At 32.5% G+C, this 22,340-nt stretch overlaps 1 protein-coding gene across 3 annotated transcripts; it reads left to right on the top strand.

The window, feature by feature from the left end:
• The first annotated feature begins 472 nt into the window (after positions 1–472).
• Positions 473–1,446, top strand: LOC131074622 (uncharacterized). 3 transcript variants are annotated; one of them, XM_058011273.2, is made up of 2 exons: positions 473–725; positions 862–1,445. In XM_058011273.2, exon 2 carries the CDS (start codon positions 900–902, stop codon positions 1,323–1,325), a length of 426 nt encoding a protein of 141 aa, XP_057867256.2. In that variant the 5' UTR covers positions 473–725; positions 862–899; the 3' UTR covers positions 1,326–1,445. The 3 variants fall into 3 exon arrangements, with proteins under 3 accessions (XP_057867256.2, XP_057867255.2, XP_057867257.2); XM_058011272.2 differs by having other exon boundaries at positions 475–631; positions 862–1,444; XM_058011274.2 differs by lacking the exon at positions 473–725 and having other exon boundaries at positions 734–1,134; positions 1,265–1,446.
• Positions 1,447–22,340: the final 20,894 nt, after the last annotated feature.

Here is a 22,340-nt window from a genome sequence, read left to right as displayed (position 1 = left end):
TGAAACCCTAAGTCCACAAGCCATAACCATTACTAATAGATATTTGGTCCATTTGAGCTGCAAATAAGTTACAATTTACATAAAAACATGATCTTTACTAACAATTTTTTTTTTTTTTCATTTTTAAAACACTTCACACTAGACTAGTCATACTATTTTAATGAGTTACACTTACAAACTTTAACTTTAATTATAGATAGATAGAAAAATAATAATCTTACAATATGTAGGAAATAACTTAGCCCACACTACTACTCACCCTAAAATGTAAGCTCCCCCTCCCTCGATTTCCTTCCGAATTTTAAGTTTTCATTAATGTAGTGGAATGTCGATCATTTTATGGATAAGGCGTGGAATCGTTTTCTCTTTTCCGATAAATGTGGGTGGGCTGTGGATCTCATTAGTTCGCTTAACCACCTAATGCATGGCATTCTTTTGGCCACGCTGATTGCCACTGTAACGTAGATGACGTATTTCATGCCAACACCAATGATAAAAGGCCTCAGAGCTGATGAGATCTGAAGGCATCCATTCAATTTTCCTCCATAGATCTCTTTGTTTTCAGCTAGAGAAAAAACTGGAAGGACCCATAATAGCTTCGAATCTGTTAAAGCTGGCCTGAGAATGTGAGGTGGACTACTAGCCATCGAGGAATTAAAGGATAATCCTCACCACTAATTAAATTGGTCTATTTTCAGGAGGATCAAGATTTAATGCTATTATATGTAACAAAATTTATAATATTTATTATAATTTTTAGATTAGATTGTGTGAGAATTTTAGGATCACAGTCACTGATTTTCACTATCTATAATTTTAATTGTTATTTAAAATTAAATTGTCTAAACTTTTGGATCACAGCCTGTAATCCATTATCAAAACCTCTGTTAGATATTATCATGGATTGCAAGGAACAAGAGCGAAAGTTTGGAGGGCATGGAAAAAAGAAATGTGAGGGAGGAAAGGGCAAGAAACGTCCAGCAGAAGATAGCAATGAAGATGAAGTCCAAGAATTTTTCGCTCTGGTGGACAGAATTCATGCAGTGCACAAGCTTTATAAACAGAGGCGAATGAATTTTCCCTCTGCAGGAGAAACACCCACATCTCAGATTGTGGGTGGCGATGTCATCCAAGGTAAATCTCTATGGAAGCCCTCTTTCCAATGGGAGGATTTTTTTTCCTTAGCTCGGAAAAATAGTAGTATTAATGATTGTTCAAACAACTCAAGCACTTCGGTGATGTGTGAAAAGCTTTGTGTTGGTAGTGATCAAAGAATAGGTGTGAGGAGTTTTGATCTGAATGTTGAGGCTACCGCAGAAGAGTAGATTCCTGCAGAAGCATTACCCTTTTCTGCCTTCCTTGAAATGTGATGTACTTGTTACTGCTCCTGATGGCAATGGTTATTTCCAGTTTAAATTTTTAGCCAATTACCTATTTACTCATTCAACCAATGGATACTTATTACAGATATGGTGGCAGTGGGTTAGATTTTTGCTTTCTTTTTCTTTTCTCTTTATAACTACAACAATTTCCTAGATTTGTTCGAAGCTTCGCAATTCTTTAAAAGGAATACACATCTTTCTGCTTAAAATTCCTAAAACCTCTGAAAATCGTTCAGTTTACCGAGGAAAGTCAATACTTTAACTATCTCATGAATGGACAATAATTGTCCACATACTACGCTCGACTCTAAACATACGCTGCCAAATTATGGCCTCAGAGTTTTCCTACATAGATAAACCATCGGAAATGACGAGGAGATTTAGAAAGCATTTATGATTGCACGATATTCGATTATAATTTAGTCAATTTTATTTTTTATATTCACTATCGTGGAATCTGGAGGTATCCTTGCCGAAGCAAGACTAATCCCCCAGTGTGTACGACCCACTCACAAGGTAGCAACACACACAGAGTTAACACAGCCGGGGACTCGAACTCAAGACCATGGGGAGCATACCCACGCCTTAAGTTGCGATCCACGACCGGGTGAGCTAGGGCCGAATCCCCTAGTCAATTTTATTTGATAATCCAAGGTCTTAAGATATATATTTTTATAATTTGATTTGAAAAAAAAATTAGTGGACGTTTCAATGGCATTTATGTCTTCAAAAGTAGAAATCACATCTTGGTGTGCAATCACATCTTGTCCAAGAGAATCGGTTATGAATAAAAAAAACTGGCATGTCATACCAACAACACATGCATGCCACACATGATCATAGAAAACGGAATCCATGCCCACTTGCTACATGGATAGTTTGATGGATGCTTGGAGTAACACACTGAGGGAAAAAGGAACATGACATTCAAAAGTTTCATTTAAAAATATTTTTGTTCCTATCTTTAATTTAAAATCTTTTTATGTTGGTTTGTTTTCTTTCATTTTATGTGTAATATGGAGTGATTTTTTTATATCAATGTTTATTTAATTATGAAAAAAAATAAAAAAATAATTAAAATATATTATATTAGAAATTATAATTATATCGATATAATCATTGTAATTATTTTAACAATAATATAAAAATATAATGATATTAGTATTTAGGCTAAATTATTGACTACAATTTTTTTCCGATAAAACTAACAAAGCCACCAAATTACTATATTAATAATAAGAAAATTACACAGTCCATAGTATCATAAAAGCCAATCCTAAAAAATCAAGAGAGACCAAGTACAAATCCAATTCGAAAATCACCCCAGCTAAAAAGACCCATGGATGAGTCTCAAAATAGGGGTACTCAACAAAATTTACAATTACATCCAACTGTTATAACCCTACTACAAAGGAAAAACTAAGCCTATTAGCCACCAAGCCGCATACACCAATTACTAGGCCCCTCATCTGGAGACTCCTCAGTAGTAGTTACCATCTCCTCATCCTCATCAATAACAACAACACAGAATGGCTTTGCCACCCAAGGAACTTCATTCACCAAAACCATCATCTCTAGTAGTGAGTGAATCCCTATAAACACATCCTATGCCACCAACAAGATCCAAGGTGCCACATAATCCAATAAAGATTCAAACTCGAGGATGATCTCCTCATACCTATTACAAATAAGACCCACCCCTAGCTATATGCAATAACTATCCATGCCAACCATTAATAAGAAGCTCTGTAAGAGACAAAAAATCACCATAAGAAACATGCCATCATCAAATTGATAATAAGATAGAGCATAATCCACTTCATTGGAAGAAAAGAGGGAGAGGAGAAGAAATGTATATGAAATAGCCCACACCAAACAAGAATCCAGAAGAAAATCCATGCAAATAGTGAGAAAACGAGAAGTGACTTTAGAGAGAAGAGAAGATGAATTCTACGCCAACCATATTTTACCAACAACTTTCCTAATAGCATAAGAAACATCCAGAATATGCAAACAAAATAACCTGCCAAGCTTTCATCATCATAGGTATACGGGTATTGAAAATCCTAGAATTTTTAATCCACATAAAACTATACTAAGAAATTTCCAATTTCAATGACATGGAGAGAATAATATTTAGCTTTCTCACAACAACATAAGGCAATATATAGCATGAGGAAACATCAAGATAAAATGCAACCTTAAATGGCAATAATTTTTTTTTGTGTAGGCCCAAGTACAAGATTGTGCGAAATACAATAGTCACCCTCCAAAAATGGTGGCTAGGAACCTTATTCAATAATATACATGTACCACAAAATGCATAGAACCATAGCCGAAAATGATAAATCATTAAACCTCAGGTGTGATGTAATTTACCAGAGGCCTACTCACCATAAATACTTGATTAAACCATCATTTGAAGGCACATTACAAAGTACAATATTTACCATAGAAATCAAGCCAGACCAAAGGTGGTGGCCCATGATAAATACCATCAACCAAATTAATAACAGAATATTATGGCACATATATACCCTCAAATAAAATGTCGTCAATTGAAAATTAAACATGTGTAAAGAATGCTACAGTGTAATCATTAAACATATTAAAAAGTCTATGAAATAAATGCAGGTAGAGAAGAACCTGCCAATTCTTAATAATCTACCTTTTCATTAATAGCCTTATTAGCCAAAATATTTGCAACCAAGTTATGTTCATGATAGGAATGAGAAAATTGATAAGAATGAAACTAGCTGAGCTGGAAGAAAATATTATTCAGGAGATACTGTAATTGCAAATAATGCACAAACCAACATGGAATTGCTTTCTATAATAATGTCATCAATTTTAAGGGAGATAGCCAAATCTAATCCCAAGCTTAAAGCTTCCAATTTTGCCTTATTGTTAGATCCATTTGATACCATCTTACATGTAGCCAAAACAAATTTACTAGAGGAATCAAATATAATAGCCCTATATTTGATGCACCTGGGCTACCCTGGGATGAACTATCATAGTTTAACTTAAATTTACCAAAAGGTAAAAGGATCCATTTAGCCTACACCCTCATCAACTTATTTGAATTCATGTGAAAATAACCATGTTAAGGCAGGGGACACAAAAATTTCCAATTTGAAAGCATATTATCATCCCAAGAAGAAAAGGCTTTGAGATGAGATAAAATTTTGTACAAATAACGCACCCCCATCTTAGAAATGGATTTTTCAATTCTAGAAATAACATCAGCAATAGAGGAAGACTTCAATTCTTAAAAACATCGACTGGGTATGAAGTTGTGAACTACTAGTTCCACTTGGTGCTAAAAAGTATGCAAATTATGTGCCAACATTTGATTATGTTGAGGCGAACAAATTCATAGACCCCTAATTCAAATTGTGACCATTGTAAGTCAATCCTAGAGAGACTGACATTCTTGTTTGTGATGTATACATTGGGAATGAAATCTGAGTGGATATTCTTGAGATGTTTGTAATTGTTTGGGACATGACATTGGCCGGATAAGTTTATGATGTAACATTAGGTCTTCAAGATGTTGTACCAGAAGCTGAAATGCTAATGAAAGCCAAAGTGGCTTGTGTCGATGTTGTTTGTGTGTTTTGGTTTATACCCTAGGTAGAACTAGAGGACACACGATGTGTCTGAGATGAACTTGATGCCTAATTTTTGTTTTGACTTAAGGTAATCCCAGGGGTAAGATTGATGTAACGTTGAAGTTTGGTGGTAGTCTATCCCCATTTTTCAATAGTAGTGCAAGATATGTATCTCTATCATGATTAATGAGCATTTTAAGGATTGCAAGGACATATGGATCTTATTGGGCTTAGGGCTACCTCAATATCTTTTGTTGTAAAATTATGTTGTAATTCAATCATTGAAGGTAAACTATCTTGGTTTGTTGGTAAAGGGGATAGGGTTGCCCCTCCTCGAGATTGTCCTCATGAATGTGTGGATATGTTCATTTTGTATGTTGGATTAAATGTAGGGTCACTATTGAGATCCATTTGACTCTTAGCTACCTATGATTGAGTAACAACCATTAAGAATGGGTTATGACACTCTAAGGACTTGAATGTAAGACTTGGATACAAATAACGACCTAAGTATGCAAACTAACTAGACACTTTACTATTGATTAGGATGATGAGGTTGTTGTTGTTGTAGCAAAATTATCTTAAGTCTTTGTTGAAGGATATATCTCTTAGCCTAGATCTCAACTCGGTGAGATTTTTATATCTATTAGTCCAAAACAAAGGTAACTCCTATATACCGAGGTGCACTATTTTTCAGTTTCCAAGAAAGGTTGTTAAAACCATAGATAATATCTTCTTGAATGTCATTTGGTCCTAAATCAGGTTGTAAGAATGGGAAGAGACTATCACCAAGTAACACCATCTATTAAAAGAATGCACTAAATGGACTAGACAAAATTGAGGTTATGCAATGTATATGATTTTAAGGATTGAACATATGGAAACCTAAGGATAATTTAGGACACACAACCTAAGGAAACTAGGGACAATTAAGGATATGCAATCTATATGGAAACCAAGGGACAACTAAGGACATGCAACATGTAAGAACGTTAGGGACAATAATAGACATACAAACTATGGGAACCTATGGATAATGGACATGCAAACTATAGAAGCCTAGGGATGATTGAAGACAAGAAATCTATGAGATCCTAAGGATAATAATGAACATGCAAGTTATAAGATCCTAAGGACAATAAAGGACATGCAAATTATGGAAAGCTAGATTCTTTGGATAGGTTTTTCGATCACAGAAAGATGGGAGGCAGTATGAATTTTCATAGCCAACCTGAAAATTATTCTAATTGCGGATCAAAGGTTGTTTTGGGTGAATGTGAAAAAGAAAACTGACAAATGTGGAATATTGATAGGACGTTTGTAAAATACTAAAATGATGAATGAAAAATACTATTTAGATGGATGTGAAACCCTAACTGGACTAATGTGAAATTTTGAGTTTGCAATGATGTTTTTAGTGTTTCAACAATTCTTAGTAATCTGTGACAACCTACATTTCTCTATGTCTTAGTATAATGTGGAATTATAGACAATCAAAAGATAGTATTGCTGAGATAAGCAAAAAAAGACAAGCAGGATTCCTATGGTTGACTAAGGACAATACCTACCGAGTACCATTATGGATAAATCTAAGTTGCGATTACTCAGAGTAGACAACATAGGAATGTGGTAGCACCAGATACCCCACCATGGCACTCACTTCTCAGGAATACCAAATTTTAAATTGCCAAATATTCAAAGATCTAGAGGAATTTCTATCTCTAATCTAAACCACGAGATTGTGGGATAGCTTTAGAGGTTCAGTCTCTTGTACTAACAAATAGAAGGTTTCTACAAATTAAAACAAGATGTTTCTAGTTTGGGTATCTGTTCAGGGGGCCATACATGTGTTACTTTTCTCTTATAAAAGAGGCATCCCAACCCTTGTGGGTTTTACGCACCACTATGGGTACTAGGGGAGAAATACGTTTGTATGACACATTGAAACCTATTGCTTGAGAGTTTCCTCATAGACTCATTTATTTATAGTGGCCCTTGGAAGCTCTTGGATTTAGCCTCGTTAGCACTTGGTTTGTTCCCTCTCACCTAACCTTATGGGCTTCTCAAGAGGCAGACCCTCTAAAAGGCAACCATAAAAGAGCCTATTGCTCAAAACATGACAAACAACTATAAATTGTAGTGCACCAATGGAATTGTTATCTATTCTAGAAATCACAAATAGTCACCTAAACTACCTCTGCAAGAAAATGATATGAATTTTTATAATATTGGATTTAACGGCTCAGAATCACCTTTGGTCAACCCCAATTGTCGTACACTGCAAATAGAAAGTTAATAACATAGAAAACTAGCAGGTACAAATCAACAAAATAGAAATAATTAAAATCAAGTAGCAATATGAAAACCCTAATTATATGAATGTGAAATAGAAAATAAATGGATGTGAAACAGGCAATCAACCAGTGTGAAATAATAGATAAACGAATGCAAAAGGAAAATAGAACAAATGCAAAACATTGATGATACCAATGCAAAATTTTGTAGACACGCATGCGAAAAACTAGAAGCTAATGCGAAAAGCTGTACAAAATTTATTAAATTCAAGAAATAAAAAAATCCAAATTAGTAAGTCTATAGGTTCATGCCGAGCTAACCAAAATGTATCGTAGGGGATTCTACCATCAATTAATCAGATGTAGTGAGTCAACCACCAATAGTCAAATCTAATTAACAAATATGTGAATGATAATAAGAGATATGCAAATCAACAATTGAATAATAAATCAATCACGTAAACTAAACCAATTATTGTTTGCACAAAAGATCCTATTTCTCTTCTCTTCCTTGTGGAATATTGGCTCTCAGAGTCGCACTTGAAAAACATGCAATGCAATAGCATAAGAATTTGAAGATAGTTGTTGATGAAAAAGGTTGATTGATTCTGAATTTATATAAATTGGAGAGGATTGATTGAGAGGTGGAACTGGAGTGAGATAAAAAGATGATTAATCGTTTGAGAGGTGATTGAAGAAGTTAACTGAATTGATTGAATCAATTAATTAGTCAGAAAAGGTGGAACTCAAGGGTGAGTGTTAGTTAGAAATTAGCATGTGCCATAAGAATTTATGATGAGATTTCTTTAAATTTAAATTTGGATTTTAAATTTATTTAAAATTGATTTTTGAAAATATCCAATAACATGCAAATGAAGCAAAATTAGAATGTGAGAATTTAGAATTTAGAAGTAAGAGAAAAGTTAATTTAAATAAATGTGAGAAATTTATTTCATTTGGAAGACATAGTTAGCTAATTAAAAACTTTAAAGAAATTATTTAATTATAAGAAAGAATGGAAATTGAATTTAATAAATAATAAAGATTATTTAACTAAAGTTGTACATTCAAAATTAATTAAATAATAAAACCATTTAAAATTAATTTAAAGAAGAGAAGGTTGCATGATTAAATGATTGAAGGGAAATTAGAAGAAATTGAATAATTAGTAATGATGAAATGTGATGCTTAAATTAGTTTGGAAGAATAAAAATTAGATTAACTGAAGAATTATTTAATTAATTAAGAGGAATAATTAGTATGTTGATTAAGAGACAATTGTAGGGATCTACAATATCAATTCGTTGTGGTCCTCCAAATTTTCCACCATCAAAATTTGAACCTATTCATCTTTGTGAACTTTGTTGATCCTCCCAAGTACAACTCTACACCTATTTCCTACACAGAAAGAAAGGGAAGGATGTTGGAGATATGAATTTTCCTAAGTCAAAACTTTGATTTAAGAATTAACCTTGAATAAAATAATACAAATACTAAAATAAATGTTGAATAGATATATCTTAGATCTGCAATTATTGATGATGATACAATTCTCTTTGAATGTAATCGCAAATGTTGTATCTAATAACATGACAAAGACTTGAACATTAAAAAACCAAATCACACACACATGCTTGCACAAGATTGATGTAACATTGCTTCACAATGCTTGAAAGATGAATATGCAACCTTCGAGATCTCTAAATTTTTTTGAAGATGAATGGTTCATGGATGCATGGATTCTTTAGGCAACTTATGGATATCAAAATGAATTGATATGATGTTTTTGTATAGTGTTCCCTAAGTAGTTTACCGATTATGCTGACCTCCAATAGTCATGTGTAGACACGGGGATCAATTTCCAACAGGGAGATATAAGTGTTTCCCTAATTCAAATTTGGGCCTCATTGAGTGTGACCGTTACATTTTTGGGTGCCATGGTCTAGAATAAGGCATCCCTATTCAAACATGACCAAAATAAGGTGCTAAGGGGAGGAGTACCTCACCATGGGTGTTCATGGCCTAAACAGTGGATAATGAGGTCAAAATGGACTTAGAGAGAGGATGAGGATAATATACACTAAAGTGGAATCACAAACATGAGGTGTAAATTGGATTGGTGACAATTTACAATGCTATAGCTACCAAGTTATATTGGTGGTAGTGTACTAGTATTGATCATGATTATAATAGAATTCTAATGATGAACTATTTTGATGTGCCTCAATGTAGTCTCATGGGAAAGGGATCCATCATATGGAAAGCTCTCAAAAGAAAGGCATGTCTCATTAAACAAGGTTTTTCTTTGATATGCAATAAGGATTTTGATGCTATCTTCTAGCATAATTCTTGGAATGGTTATCCTCCTTTTGTTTTAACGTTTCCTCACTTACAACTTCCCTTTGTATTAGTTTGTTACAAGTAGGCTAGAGTAAGGTGAAAGGTTTTATAATTGTTCAAGTTATGGTTTAGGTAGAGGTAAATTGAGAATGCGCAACTTCCTTAAAGGAAGGGATATTCTAGCTTGGGGTCTTGATCAAAGGGGAATATTTCTAGTGGCCTTAGGTTAGTTGGAGCTTGATAGATAGTTTTTTGGTAAGGTTGGTGTCCTCTGCTAGAAGTACATATAAAATAAATTTTCTATGGCTAGCCATCCAAAATAGATGTCTTACCTAGGAGAACTTGTGAAAGAGATATTTTTCATGGTCCTTCTATCTGTGTTCTTTGTAACAATAGTGAAGAGTGTACTATTCTTTTTTCAATGTCATTATTCTAGGCAGATTTGGCAATTCTAGTGGGAGGCCTAGAATCATTTTTGTATTCATGCCACATTTTTGTGCCAAAGTTTTGGGAAAGTTTGGGTAGACCTCCTGCCAAAACCTCTTTTTATTCAGATTTCTTGAGTTATTGGTCCTTCTTTCCTTCTTTCATTATCTAGCATCTTTTGTTGGCAAGAAACAAAAGGATTGTTTAGGACTTGAAAATTGTGGTGACTTTCCTATGGCAAAGATTTATTAGTACACTCGAGGAAATCATCTTAACAAAATATGGTCTATTGGTTATAATAGACCCTAGTGAATTGACTATTATGAGGAACTTGAATCTGATTGTCAACAATTTTGGTTCTAATCTAGGTGAAGGCCCTCAACATGCTAAAAAGACAATTTCTCTAGAGGGTTGGTGGCTTCATCCTCTTGAAGGAGTTTTGGAGGTAAATATCGATGGTTCATTTAGGGGGAATCTTGGACATTGAGTGATTTGTGGTATTGGTAGGGATAGTGATGGAGGTGTTGTGTTTTTCTCTCTATCTATAAAGGGTAGCATACTAATAACCTTATGGAGGCCTTAGCTATTCTTTATATAGTTGAAAGAGGTTTTTACCTTGGATAGAAAAAAATTATTTGTCAATTTGATTCACAAATTGTGGTGGATATCTTGAACGAGAAAAGATTGGAGGGAGTTAATTGGCAATTGGCATTAGTTGTTAGGTAGATTTTTTTTCTAAGCTACTCTCTATAATATACGTCCTTGTCATATTCTTAGGGATTGTAATAGAGTGGCGGATTTTCTAGCCAAATGGGCTTCCAATAAGCTAGACAATAAGTAGATGGGATGTTGATAATTGGAAACTACTATCCCCAGATTATTCTGAAACTTTGAAAATATTAATAAGAAAAGACGAGAATATATAACTATTTTGTTGAAAGGTTTCTGTTAGAACATCTTATTGTTATTTATTGGTTGTACCTTTGTTGACCTGAGATATTTCACTTTATATTCTTTCCTTAATAATTTTTTACCTCTTTTCAAAATATATATATAGATATCTATCTTCTTAATATTCTTATTATATTTTTTAATTAAAATTCCATAAAATCTAAGGCTCGCCTTCATCTTGTTGACACCTCCCTCAAAATACTTTCATAAATGTTGGCGGACTCTCGATTATCATGGACCACGGGTGGAATCGTTTTCGCTTTTCCGATTCCGCGTTGAAAATATTTCATCTTCATTTGGTACACATTTGGCCACGCTGATTACCAATGTAAGGCGATTGACGTATTTCATGTCGATGTGACACATTGTGAACAGCAAAGATAAAAGTTCTTAGGCTGAGATTAAGGCATCGATTCCTCCACACTTCTGTTTGGTTTTAGTTAGAGAAGAAATCAGTAACGTGCAAAACAAGGGTTTCGAATCTTGTAAAGCTGCATCTATAAATCTTCTTTACTCTAGCTGTAAATATGGCATGAGGGTATGAGATGGACTGCCAGCCATCAAGAATCGGAGTCAAACCCATTAAGAAATCCTCGCGAGTATCAAATAGGCCTATTTTGAGGAGATCAGGATTTCAGATTTTCATAATTTATACTATAGATTGTTGTATTGATTATTGATGTTTTTAGATTAGATTGTCCGAAAATTAACTTTTGAATTATAGATCCCATTCTATGATCCACATCAAAATCTCTATTAAGGATTATCATGGAATGCAAGGAACAAGAACACAAACTTGAAGAGCATGAGAAAAAGCAATCTGAGGAAGAAAACGGCAGGAAACGTCCAGCACAGGATGAAAATGAAGATGAAGTCCAACAATTTTTTGCTCTGGTGGACAGAATTCATGCAGTGTACAAGCTTTATAAGCAGAAGCCAATGGATTGCCCTTCTGCAGAAGAAACACCCAAATCTCAGATTGTTGGTGGCGATTTTATCTTAGGTAAATCTTCATGGAAGCCCTCTTTCAAATGGGAAGATTTTTCTGCCTTAGCCGGGAAAGGTAGTACTTTTACTAATTGTTCAGACAACAAAAGCACTTTGGTGGTGTGTGAAAAGCTTTGTATAGGAAGGGATCAAACTATGGGTGTGAGGAGTTTTGATCTGAATGTTGAGGCTACCACAGAAGAGTAGATTCCTGCAGAAGGGTTATCCTTTTCTGCCTTCTTTGTAAATGTGATGTACTTGTTATTGCTCTTAATGGTAATGGTTGTTTCCAGTTTAAATTTTTAGCCAATTACCTATTTACTAATTAAACCAATTGATACTTCATACAGACATTGTAATCGTGGGTCAATTTTTTTCTCTCTTTTTCTTTCTTTATAGAACTACAGCGATTTCCTCGATTTGTTCGAAGCTTCGCAAGTAACTTTGCATACATACATGTACAAGAAATACGCAGCTTTCTACATAGAAATTCCAATGAACTGTGAAAATCATTCAGTTTCATGAGAAAATCTAATTCTTGTAGATTTGTAATCTTTTCATGAATGGACAATAATTGTCCACTTACTACGCTGGACTCTGGAGCATACGTTGCCAAATTATGTCCTTAAGAGTTTCCTACACAGATGGAACATTTCTTTTTTATCGATGTACGATATTCTATACATCAGTTATTTAAAAAATTAAAAAATCTACTCAAGTTTTTCTCTTAATCCAAGGTTTTAATATTTCATTTATTTTATTTTGACTTGAAAATCATATGGTTAATGGGAGTTTCATTGGCATTTCTGTAATTAAAATAAGAAGTTTCATATATTATTAGATTTATAAAATTGTTAGCTATGTGTAAAATTAGAGTTGTTAAATGATGAGCAAAATAAAAGTAGCATGATTATTTTAACTTAAAACTATTTCATAAAAAACTTCTAGAATCGAAATTAAAATTAAACACACAGTTTTAATACTACTTATAAGCTCAAAAACCTATAGCAACCCCATCTCTTTTTTCTCTTTGGAAACATCTCCACTAGTCTCTTTCTCTACACACTTTGCACATCTTAGGCCTTTAAGAAGGTACTGCTTGTTGGAACCCTTCACTGAGAAAGGAAACCATCAACCATGTCACAATTCTCTAGGATGCCTAGTTGTATGTATTAAGAAACTATTGGACACAAGAATGGCGAAGTCACTACTAACTTTAAGCCTTTTATTAGTGTGCATTACATGAAGACCTACTAGGAATCTTCACATGTCAATGTACTAAGTCCTCAACACATCAATTTCTCTTTTCAATCCTTTTAACACCTCATTTTCATCCTAGTACACTATTGAGGAAGCTAAATTATCTTCTTCTACTAGCCTTCCTATGATTTTCAAATAAATCCCTATGACTTTCATTTGATTAGACAACTCCATGTCACCGAATTGGTTGAAAAAATAAATATTGAGTAAATAATGACACAAATTTGTATTTGCCACCACGATGTGCCTAAATTTGAAAAAATGATACATTGTATTGTAGACTTGGGCCTATTATAAACCTACAAATCTTTTTCACCAAAAACTCCTCACACAAAACCTAGAGCCACTAAGGAATCATAGGAAAAAATTGGTTCAACCTTCTACCCAATAATAAAACTCAACACTTTTATTCTTACTCTTCCCACTACAATTGTTACTCATCATTCTTGCTCCAAGCTTAGAAACATTTACAATTGATAAGTAGGATATATTTTCCATGGCAAGTCAAATTATGATATTGCTATCAATATTCAACTGTGTAGTTTTCAAGTCAAACTCATTGACTCATGTTTCATGAGTAGTGGTTCAGAAGAACCTATCTTTGATGAAAATGTTTTGTGTGCTTAGCAATTATTGCATTTAGGTGACACTCACATAGGTGAAGCATTGGGCCTTCTTGGGAGGCCACCCATCCTAGCACTACTTCGATTCAAACACACTTAACCATGGAGTTTCCTTAAAGGTTTTTGAAATGGGGTTGTGTGTTAAGTGGGCTTAACCTTAGATGAAACTCCATTGTTAAGCACATTTGAGTTGAAGTAAGACTAGGATAGGCGAGCTCTCGGGATTGGGTCTATAATAAGTTATAGTAAAAATATTTAGAACAACCTGAATAAATAGAAGAAAAATAAAAGAACTATAACTTGATTAACTAAAACATCTCAATTACAAGAAGGAAGATAAATCTTAGTAGCTTCCCAATCAGTCACACTACCATCACCACCAGTTTTTTATTTTTTTAAAGATTTAAACAATGACATTGCATTTAACTTAAGAATAATCAGTAGAGCTTGTCTTAGCTACATTCCCACCATAAATAGATTTGGAAAATGGTTTGAAACATTCACCATTTATGAAATAATTGAACTAAGCAGTCGAACCGGGGAATACGCCGGCAAACTTTTTTCGTTTCGCTTTCATTTTGACACGTTGGAGACCTTTCAATATCTAATTTGGATGCCCGCTTAAATATCTCAACGCCAAGAGCGCGTTGCGAACGTAGGGGGTGACGTATTCCCTGCCAAATTCTTGACCACATCTTACACATGTCAACAGATCTGATCCCTTACGACATATTTGTCGACGAGAGGTGACACAATTTAACTAATCTGTCTCTAGATTAACCATTCATTTTATCTACTTCACATGCTGGTAAATAAATCAACATGGAAAATTAAGCTATAGAGGGAATCAGCCACAGTAGAAGAGTAGATTTCTGCATTCTTTCTAAAAAATGGTGTACTGTTTACTGTTTCATAGTTTCTGCTTTACTTATTCCTTCTTTACACATATGGTGATGTCCTGATAATGACTGCACATTTGTACTTCAAATTGTATTAGCTCAATTTATTTTAAGTAAAGAATCTCAGTTTTTTCCATACACAATATGTAAACCAAGACATTACAACTAATCTCTATGAGTGGAAATTATTGTCAACAGAATTTCCTACATGAATGCCCCACCTGAAAGTAATAAGACAAGAAGGTCACCAAAGTATTGAATTATTGGCTTGTTAGTTGTGGGTGGGGTAGACATTAGACATTGAGAACACTATAATGAATTTTTTTTGGTATAATTTATCATATTTTTGTGGTTTGCTTTCTAGTAATTTCCTAGGGCAAGATATATAATAGGAAATCTGAGGAATGTTAGTCGGGGGAAAGTGATAACTGCGTATTTCAGTGCCCTATTCAGCTCTAAAATAATTGGTAACTAAGTGAAGAGGTCGTCTGCACAATTTTCTCTTTCTAAGATTATTTTTGATGAAATGATTGCTATGCTTCGGCGATGGAAATGATTCGGTAAAGAACAAGTTGGCAGAGAACAAATTTATTCAATTTAGTGTGGATTTTTTATTATTATTAATAATTTCTTTGTGTTGTTTCTTTTTATGACTTCAAACATTATAAATTAATAATTTTTTTATGTTTTTAATGGTTTGGTGGCTCTAGAATGTGGCTCCTCTCAACAAGTGCTCTGGAAAATTAGTTTATTTGGTGTTCTACGAGATATGAATTCTGATTGTTTTCTAGATGTAGTATTATACATTTTAATGTTAAATAGTGTCTATAAATGATTTGAGCATTTTGTTTTAATAGGCTACTTTTTTGGGAGAACTTCCCTTGAAAGCATGCTAAGAAATTGGGTTAACAAGAATTAGGCCCCAAAAGAGAATTGTATTGATGTTGTATAGAACCTCACTAGAATTAGGCCATATAGAGCTCATTCTTAAATAAGGTTATTGGTATTTTTGTATGTTCTTTTTAGTTTTTCAATCTTACACTTAAGACTAGTCAATCTCTAATGAAAGGATCCTTTGCATATTGATTTGGATAGAATCCCCAGGCTTATTTTTATCGTGCTAGAAAATTTTAGCCATGATTGCTAGCTTGTTCAATAAGGTTATTTGTTTTGTTCGTTTGATAGATATTTTTGGCTATGTCACAAAACCATGTCTATGTAGAACTTGACCACTCTAAATATCTCAAAGAAATTGTTGATATTCAAATTGATCACTTACATCATACCCAACATGTCCTTTTATCTCTGTTTGCTAAGTAAATGTTTTAGATGTCAATCCCCTAATCATAACATTATAATTTTTTGTTTAGTTTTTTCTTGCAATAATCTTACTAGTAGGCTTGTTGAAGCTTCGTCTTCCAAAAATGGTTAAGGGTGCACTACATTTGGTAGCCTAAATAATTAGAAATGACAATAATGGTAAAAATGAAGCTTGTATAAACTTCTTGTGTATGTTTGTTTTCTATAATGAATAGAGACTGGCACTAATCAGTAGTTTATTTACCAAAAAAAAATGAAGCTAAGAAAAATAAAAACTTACCTAACACTAATTTTTTAACCCACATTAAAAAATTGATTTATAAACAATCTAGAATAATTAAAAACCCTAATATTAAGAAAAATGAAAGCTTAATTAATGTTGAACCAATGTACTTGTAGACTCTGCGACTCTACTGAATTACTAGACACATAAATTTAGACTATTCATATTAATGCTAAAGATGTTATATTCCCACTAAAAAATCTCCTCTTACATTTCCCTCAAATTTGACTTCAACAATTGTAAGTGTAGCATGGAACTGTGTATGTGAACATGAATTGTAAGTGTATCTGAACACTTTTTATGTAAATATACGATTTAAACATATTGAATGTATTATCTATAAAATATAAGTTCGAACTAGGTGAAATTCTAAGGAACATTTTAAAAAGTGATAATGAGGTGTTATAATGATTTTTTAAAAATAATTATGATCAATGAAAAGTTATTTTATTTTAGTAAAAAATATATATATTTTTATTTAAATGTAGTTTTATTTATTTTAAACAATATATTTTATTATAATAATTATTCTATTTTATTTGTACATCATTGTTAATTATACTTTATTTATTTAATATATTAACAATTAATTTTAAATTTCTTATGTATTTTTCTGAATTCTATTGTATGTATCTTTTTCCATCAATGTTTGGAATCACTCATAGCTTTAACTAATTTTAAATTAGTGTAGCAATATTATGTTGTGTAGGTTTTTAAATGGGCGAGAGTGCGCGCAGGCAAGGAGTGGCTAGGGTTTCAGGCAATGCAGCAGGCAATGGGGAAGATGGTGATCTTGATGGGGATTAGGACTATGTAGGCTTATCCGAGGCTTTATTGGCTTTCCTTCCCCTTCTCGTCTCTAACTGTGGTCTTGCTTTTTTATGTTCATCCCTGTGAGGTGTTGGTCGTGTTGTAGACGAGGGATATCACCCTGGTTTGTGAACCATTGGTGTTGTGTGCTTCCTCGTTCTTATTTGTGCAAGCCTTTGGGAGATATTGTGGTGGCGGAGGGTTTTGTTGTGTACCTTATTCGCTATAAGTGGTGGTGCCTTTGGTTCCCTACGTTTAGGCTGGGCTTTGACTAGGAAGGCTCATGGTATTTTTGGGGTATGGACTGCTGTTTGGAAGGGTCTTGGTATTTTCCTTGTAGACTTCGTGCTTCTTCATTTGTGTGATTGCCACAATCTAGTGCTATTCTGCGTGGCTTCGTGGATAATGATAGATTCATTCCATTCTGCGCAAGGAGGGTCATATTACTTGGTCCTTTTGTTTGTTTGGTAGGTTGGTCTGAGATTTTGGATCTCTCGGGACCGCTGGTTCTTCTTTGGGAGGCTTTCCCCCTGTTCTACTCTAGCTAGCCGTTGTTTCTCTTTTGGAGGCTGCTCTTGGGATTTCCTCACCTTTTGCTTTCGCGGCCCTGATGGGGCTTGGTCACACTATTCCTTTCCTCATCTAGTGAGGTCTATTAGCTTTGTGGGGTTGCACAGAAGTTGTTTCTACCCTAACCCGGTCATTGTCAGAATTGATTTTTTGAGGGCTATGTTTAAGGTTGCAGCTTCTTCTCTACCCCAACAATGGTACAGTGGTGGTTTCCTTTTATCTCATCTCTCCTTGCATCCCTTTGTTCATCTTATTTTTTGGGGAGAGGTTTTTCTGCTATGGGTTCTTTTGGAATCTCTCTCGTTTGTGACTTCTATGATGATGGGGTCGTGTTTTCTTTGTTTACCTCTCTTGACTCCTGGTAATCTCTTTAGTGGCAGTTTTTATTTTCTTCTTGTTTCCCTGGCATTGGCCAATGTGCTTCATTTTCAGCATCTTTGGGTTACTATGGTTTTTCCTATAGAGGTGGTCCTATCTTTTATTGAGGGGGAGATGGATCTTGCTAGAGTTGACCTTTTTTCTCTTTGAGGTGGAGTTCGATGCTACTGGTTATACCTAGAAGTGTTGTTGGGGCGCTATTGGAGCTCTATCTTTTGAATGTAAGGGAGATGATAATGGTTTTCTTGTTGACTTCTTTCCTATATCTCCTATCGAGGTGGATATCTTGTTTGACAAGTTGTTCTCAAAGTTGCTCATTATCAAGGATAAGGTTACGAGAGCTTTGATAAAAACCATGGTTAAGGTTGAGAGAGCCTTGTTCCCTATGCTCATGTCTATCTAAGCTCTTTATAGTTTCGGCCTTTTTCTTTTACAACTAGTCCTTCAAAGTTTGATCTTTTCTGTTAGGTTGTGGTTGGCTGCTGAATGTATATGTTGAATCTTACTGCAACGTTCTTCTATGGGTTCAAGAACCCTGTAAAAATGTGAGAGTTTCAGGTCCCTTCAAAACTTGTTATAAGGGGTTTCGGGTTCCCTCAAAACCTGTTTTTCCCTTAATAAGAAACAATTATATTTATATTATAAAATTTAATTTTTATTTAATTTTTATTAATAATTTATTTAATCTAATGTTTTCATGTTCTTCAATTAATATCTTTTAATATCTTTCAAGTAAGTATATGTATAGGCTGAGTTAATTTTTAATATAATTTATAAGAATTATAATTTAAATGAATAATATACGTTAGATTTATTGTCATTTGAAAATTTTATCTTTGTCTTTAATTATTTCAATAGTTTTATTTTTCTATATAATTGTAAGGATGAAAAAATATCATTTTTTTCATTTAATTTATCCTTATTTTTTACATTGTCTCCATACACATATATGATGACAAATGTGAATAATCTAATCTAATGTCAAACACATTTACATAAATTTTACCTCATCTTTGTTTGCATAGGATTCAATGCATATTAACACCCACATGTTCCTATACACTTGATGTATCCATCTATTAATAATAATATATGCATTAAATCTTAAACACTATTTTTATCGAGATATATTCCATATGTTTTATCTTATATCAAGTCCAGAACCATGGAATCATCCTCATCACTATGAAAAAGAAATCTGGAAACAAATTTGTGAAACTTTTCTTAAATGTAAAATATATATGATTTTTATTATTGTCTCTTTCCTCTCATATAATATAAAATTTCACAATTTTAAAATATTGTTAAACCATGTATTCATTTATCATGTATTTATATATCTATTAAACATGAATTTCTCTGACCTCTTTTTATAAGTTCACTTTTTAATATTTTTTAACATAGCTTCTTTACATACCAAATTTAAAATTTCACCATGAACAACTTATTCCATCGTCAATTTTATCCACAATAGTATTACATTTGTAGTTCATAGCATTTACATATGTTGGGGAGGAAGTTGCATCCTTTAGAAAAAATACATCTACTTACTAGACCAATTGAATCTAATGTATTTAATATGGTCATATAGTTTAGGCATATTCTCTATGATATTCTCTTTGCTACTTTTCATTTTCCAAATTTAACCTTGGATGAGACATACTTACAAGATTTGAATCAAATATATTTACAACTTATAATATTTTTTAATATCGCATCATAAAAATAGGTAGGGGCCTAGCTTGATAAGCGAGAGCTTCTAATAGTGGAGAAAGAGGTCATGAGGTCTAGTCTCCCCCTAGCCCACGTGGTATCGGAGGATGTGTTGCGCCAGCATCATTGGTCACATTAAAATTTTTACTCGGTGCACTGTAATTTACAGGGGGTGCTATAACCGATTCCTGCAGTCTAACAAAAAAAAAAAACACATCATAAAAATCAAATGTATAGATAATTAAAAATTAAATTTTACATAATATTGATTTATAATTAAATATAACTTGTTAGAATATTAATCTATGGCATCTATGAATAAATCAAATAATTTATAGATTTTTTATATAAACAAAATTCTTTAGTTAAATAGAAACATTTAAAATATCTATTTTTTCTTAAATTATTAGTCATACTGTTATGTATTATTGTATTTAGATTTGTTATGGATCACAAGGGTGACTCAAAAAGTTTAATCATAACATTATCAAATTTATTATTTTAATGCTTGAATATTCTATATTTCATCAAATTTATTATGTTAATGCTTGAATATTTAATATTTATTAAAATTATAAATTCTATTATACTAAGATATCTTATCTATATATTTTATATTTTTAAGTGAACAAAATAAATATACCCACAATTATCAACCATAAAATTATCATATTTATTATGTTAGTGTTGAAATGAAAAATATAATATAGTAAATAATGTGAATAAAGCAAAATATTTCTTAAAATAAAAAATACATTTCTTAAATAAGGAAAACTTTTGTATAAAAGTCAAATAAAATAAAATTTTAATTTTTTATAATTAAAACATAAAATAAATAAAATATATTATTATTAAAATATATAAATTTTAATCTTATTATTATATTAAATTAATCATATAAAATAATTTTAAAATTAATTTTTTTCTTATAAAAAAAAACTAAATCGAACTAATAAAGTAGATGAATAGTTTAAATCCATATTTAAGAGGATATCAATTATAAGTTATGTGGGGTCTAAAGGGTATATTTATATCCCCTTTCAATCTTCTTTTCCTCATACAATGGATGTGGGACAAAGTAAAATAGGTTGCCTACTCTTTCATCTAGTGAACAAAGATTAGATGGCAAGGGTATAATGGAAATGGTGAATAGAAATGTTGTAAGAGAAAATGAAAAAAGATCGGGAAAAGTACCATTTTTAGGGAGGCTGTGATGTGAGCCTGACCACCTAAGCTTTGTCAGCTTAGTGTGTGTTGTTTAAGCTAGCCCAACCCATATTGATTAGAGTAGTTTAGTTTATTAAAAAAAATTAAATCTCAAGATACATAAAGATAAGTATTTAATTAAGTCATTCATTTAATTAAGTAAACATAAAAAAAATCTAATAAATAAGTAACTAAGTCAATGTGCATTTTACTAAGCAAAGACAATGCTTGCAACCTCGTCATATGAACATAATTGTCCACAAAATATGTGGGACTTTAAAACATGCATTGCCAAATCATGGGCTTAGTGTTTATCTACATGGATTGTCCAGTTGAAAATAAGTGGAGAAGGAGGTTTACAAAGGATTTATCAATGTACCTGCTATGTTATACATTAGTGTTTTAAAAACTTATATTTTGGCCAATTTGAATGTATCAACCTAACTATTAAATATTTCCTTAATTTATTTTTATGATTTGATTAGTTTATCTTCTTTTCATTTCATGGGGCTCTATTGGTGTTCCTACATTTAAAATGGAAGGTTGAATAAATTGATAAACATGTAAACTATTTGATATATTTTAAAACTATAGTTGCCAAAAAACAAACAAAAATAAAATTAGTATACATATTCCTATGTAGTATTATATGATGTAAGAAACCACTAGATTCAATATTAAAAATATGCAAAACATTCAAAGATCACTTAGGAATACTACACCAACCCCATCTATCATTTCTCTTAGGAAACATCTATAATAAGTCAAGTATCTAATCCACTCCACCCTCAACAACTCTTGAGACTCTAGGAACTTGTTAGTTGTTGGAATCCCCCACCAAGAAATAAAACCATATACCATGACATGGTTCTCTTCAATTCATATCCCTATGTATCAAGCCATTATAAAATAAGAATGGTGAAATCATTACAAAATTCAAGACAACCATTATAAAGTATTATAGTGATAACTACCAAGATATTGTCCATATCATTGAAGTAAGCCCTTCATATGCCAAGTTCTCTTCCAACTTATTTTATCTTGTTTCCATCCCATTAATCTTGAAAAATATTTCATTTATTTAAATTTGACTTGAAAAATATGTTTAATGGGAGTTTCATTGGCATTTGTTACTTTAAAATAAGAAGTTTCATATATATTATTATATTTATAAAATTATAAGCTATGTGCAAAAATAGAGATGTAAATGATGAGAAAAATAAAAGTAGCATGAATATTCTAATTTAAAACTCTCATTAGAAACCCCTAGAATCAATATTAAAA

Source organism: Cryptomeria japonica, chromosome 1 (genome assembly GCF_030272615.1).
Source record: "Cryptomeria japonica chromosome 1, Sugi_1.0, whole genome shotgun sequence".
Lineage (NCBI taxonomy): Eukaryota > Viridiplantae > Streptophyta > Pinopsida > Cupressales > Cupressaceae > Cryptomeria > Cryptomeria japonica.
This window is presented reverse-complemented; position numbering and strand designations above follow the sequence as displayed.

What these genes read in the sequence shown, in the direction of transcription:
- LOC131074622 (XM_058011273.2), top strand. Translation starts at nt 900, where the DNA reads ATGGATTGCAAGGAACAAGAGCGAAAGTTTGGAGGGCATGGAAAAAAG.